Source organism: Centroberyx affinis, unplaced genomic scaffold (assembly GCF_046629955.1).
Source record: "Centroberyx affinis isolate AG114_WGS23_722 - 3 ecotype Tasmania unplaced genomic scaffold, CSIRO-AGI_Caff_v1 ptg002828l_1, whole genome shotgun sequence".
Classification (NCBI taxonomy): domain Eukaryota; kingdom Metazoa; phylum Chordata; class Actinopteri; order Beryciformes; family Berycidae; genus Centroberyx; species Centroberyx affinis.
In genome coordinates, this window is record NW_027280970.1 from 79,458 (window position 1) to 83,108 (window position 3,651).

The 3,651-nt window shown below is 43.7% G+C and overlaps 1 protein-coding gene across 1 annotated transcript; it reads left to right on the forward strand.

Annotated features, from left to right (window-relative positions):
• The first annotated feature begins 2,149 nt into the window (after positions 1–2,149).
• LOC139658083 (olfactory receptor 11A1-like) lies at positions 2,150–3,173 on the forward strand. Its single transcript, XM_071536114.1, has one exon. It carries the CDS (start codon positions 2,150–2,152, stop codon positions 3,080–3,082), a length of 933 nt encoding a protein of 310 aa, XP_071392215.1. The 3' UTR covers positions 3,083–3,173.
• Positions 3,174–3,651: the final 478 nt, after the last annotated feature.

Below are 3,651 nucleotides of genomic sequence, written 5' to 3' on the forward strand. Positions count from 1 at the left end.
GAAATAATACATCATTAATGAGGAAAATATTAATTACATTCTCTAAAATTGTGGAAATACCTGTTGCCATTTTCATTTTACCAAAAAAGAAGAATTTAAATAAATGTTTATTTATTTAAAACCAGCCTACTTCAGTTTAATATGTTACCATATCATCATGCTTATGGTGGCCAACATTACTGTAGCGGCTGTAGCGGGCTCAGATTTAAAGCTAGAGTGAAGATACTGGTATCATATGTAACTAGAAGGGCACTCAGAGAGCACAGACCTCCACCAAGGTTTGTGCTATTATTGCTTGTTCTTGAGTCGGATCCAGATCCGCTCCAAAATTTAATGGGTTCTTCTTTGGCCCATGCTACACCCTTCCACGAAGTTTCATGAAAATCGGGCCGATGGTTTTTCCTGTAATCCTGCTAACAGTCAGACAAACAGACAAACGGCACCGAAAACATAACCTCCTTGGCGGAGGTAACTAGACGACCTAAGGCATGCATTGGTACCAACCATGTCATGCTAGCTTGTCGCGAAGGGGGCTAAATAACGCTCCAAAGGTGAGGGAACAACTGGCATGGCCATTTTCAAAGGGGTCCCTTGGGGTTTCTGAGCAATTTCCAGAACAGAAGTGCTTTCCATCCAATCGCAGGAAAATCCAATTCTTACAGAAATCTCCAAATGTCAATAGTTTTTGATACCAAAGCACAGTGCATCCATTTTTCTATGGTGTTCCTCAAGGTCTTAGTGTTTTAATGTGGTATTTTGGAGGGATTTTTGACCATTTTTATCAATTCTAAATTGGTCAAAAATGGTTAGATTTTGCACCAAATCTGACACCATTGAGGATGGGAATGGCCATCATATACTTCCATTATAATGTCCTAAGCCCTTATACACTGTAAACTTCCAAAATTTGAATAGGCAAAACACAATGTTTATTACAGATTTATTACTAGGAAAGCTTGACACACATTGCTGAGCTGCCTCTCAAATTGTGGGCTTGTAATTAAACCCAGTTAATAATGTAATAACCAGCCAATAATGTAATAAATTATTACATTATGTGCAAAACGTTATTACATTATTGGTTCAGAAAATGTATTACATTATTGGCCAGTTATTACATTATCGACTTTTAACTGTAGTTATTACCTTATTGGCTGCTACAGGGTCCCAGTCGGGGTGATGTCTGTCTCCTTTGTCAGCCAGCTTAGCATCTTGCGGGCCAGCTAGAGTGGCCCGCACATCCAAACACTACATGGACCAGGAAAGGATCAGGTGGAGAAGACAGGACTAGAAACAGGAAGTAGTTTGACAGTGGAAAGTAAGGGTGTGGAAGTCGGGGGGGCGGATGGTTCAATTCCCAATTCATGACAACAAGTTTTCATTTATTGAACCATGAGCAAGTTAACCTGAACCAAACTGTTTTAGCTGCTAAACTGAAAGGTTAGCCAACCTTTTCATGTGACCAACAGGTGGAAATGTCCAGAACAATTCCTGCTGTTGGCACATAATCCTTTACTGGTGGAGGAACCTGATCTGAGCAGTATTCCTGTCAGAAACATGGAGGCTGAGCTTCACAGTTCAGACTCATTTCATGAAGTTTTCTGGGTCTGTTTTGCCTGCAACCTGGGGAAACGCATTTTCCAAATTCTCAGCCCTGATGGACAAATGTCAAACTGTGACAGTGAGGAAACTGTTGGGAATAAAGTTGCTGTTGTTGTCAGTTGCTGGTTGAGTGTCTAATGAGATCCATGGAGGATGGAAACTGTGGGATAAAACCAGTCGACTGTTGACAGACGGATCAGTGTCTGCTCAGAGGAAACACTGAGCAGTTGTGTGAAAGTGTTTGAAACATTCACACTGGATGATTTGAAATGTCTGATCCACTTTTTCTACTCAATGTTCATCTTGCTGAATTCATTTTAGATGAAAATGTTCATGTCTCTGTGGTTGTCATTCCTTACAAAAGATAACAATCTACTTTTTCAGGCTCCATGGCTGAAATGTCGGCCTTTACCTTTCACAACTGATCCACAGTGTTTTTAATAGAGATATTGTGTGTTTACTGATGTAATATTCCTGAATGTTACATGGTTGCACCTCTGCTTCTGTTGTTTGAGTCTAATATTTCTCGGACATGAAGACATCCAGGATGGCGGAGGGGTTTAACGAGACCTATCTGACTCTGCCAGGTCACGCCGGATTCAACAATCTCCGATATTTCTTCTTCTTAATGTTCCTGACAGTCTACATCTTCATCTCCTTCACAGACTCCCTCATTGTCTTCCTCATCTGCTCCCAGCGGAGCCTCCACAAGCCCATGTATGTCTTCATCGCCGCTCTGCTGCTGAACTCGCTCACCTGCAGCACCGCCATCTACCCCAAACTGCTCTCTGACTTCCTGTCCGAGCGTCCTGTCGTGTCCCGCTCCGCCTGCCTCTGTCAGGCGTTCCTCGTCTACTCCCTGGGCGTGTCCGGCTTCATGCTGCTGTCAGTCATGGCCTTTGACCGCTACGTTTCCATCTGTGAGCCGTTGCGGTACGCCACACTGGTGTCGCCCTCGGCCGTAGCGGCGCTGCTGCTGCTGGCCTGGCTGCTGCCGGCCGGCCTGGTGGCGGGGGCGGCAGTGCTGGCCGGCCGGCTGCGGCTCTGCGGGTTTCGACTGGACAGACTCTACTGCAACATCTACTCCTTTGTGAATCTGAGCTGCGGGAGCACGCTGGTGAACAACGTGTACGGCTTGCTGTGCAACGCAATGATCGTGTTTCTGTCGATAGTGTTTGTTGTGTTTTCATACAGCCGGATCCTAGTGGTCTGCCTGCAGCAGTCCGGCTCCTTCAGAGGGAAGGCGATGCGAACCTGCCTGCCTCACCTCCTCGTCTTCATCAACTACTCCGTCTGCACCGTGTTCGAGCTCGTCAACAACCGACTGCAGGCCGACGCAGAAGTCGCCGTTCCCGGCGTCATGTCCGTTTTGATGGTCATCATCACATCTCTGTTCAACCCGGTGGTTTACGGGCTGAAGACACAGGAGATTTCTAAACGGGTTAAAAAACTGCTGTGTTACCACAGAACTGAAGGATGATTTTTTAAGCTTTCATATTGCTGTTGTTCTTTAAACCTTTTTTATTGATCCAGGAAAGGCTGAGTGAGCTCCACTCTGCTTCACACTCACACTGGGCTCAACCACAGTCTGCTGCTTTTTGTCACAACTGATAATACCTTCCCATTTATGAAATAAAGCAATAAAGTAAATAGAGTCCTGTTTCCTGTCATGTAATAAAACATAGTAACAAAAACGTGGATAATATATATAAAAGTTGCTTTCTGAAGGGCTGAAACACCTGTTGTGTTACTAGATAACTGCGTAATGATTTTTAAACCTTCATATTGTTATCATCATTATTATTTGAACCTTTATTGATCCACTCAGCAGCTCAACACAGTCACACTGGGATCTGACCAGTACAACCAGTGTGTTGCTGTTTGTCACAACTGCTTATGTATTAACATTCCCATTTATGAAATAAACCTTTAGACTAATAACAACTTGCAGCTAATAGTGTCATCATCCTTTCAACACAATAATCTAATGAAAACACAGATAACATACATAAAAATGTGAATAATAACAGTCAAAATTCAACACCTGCC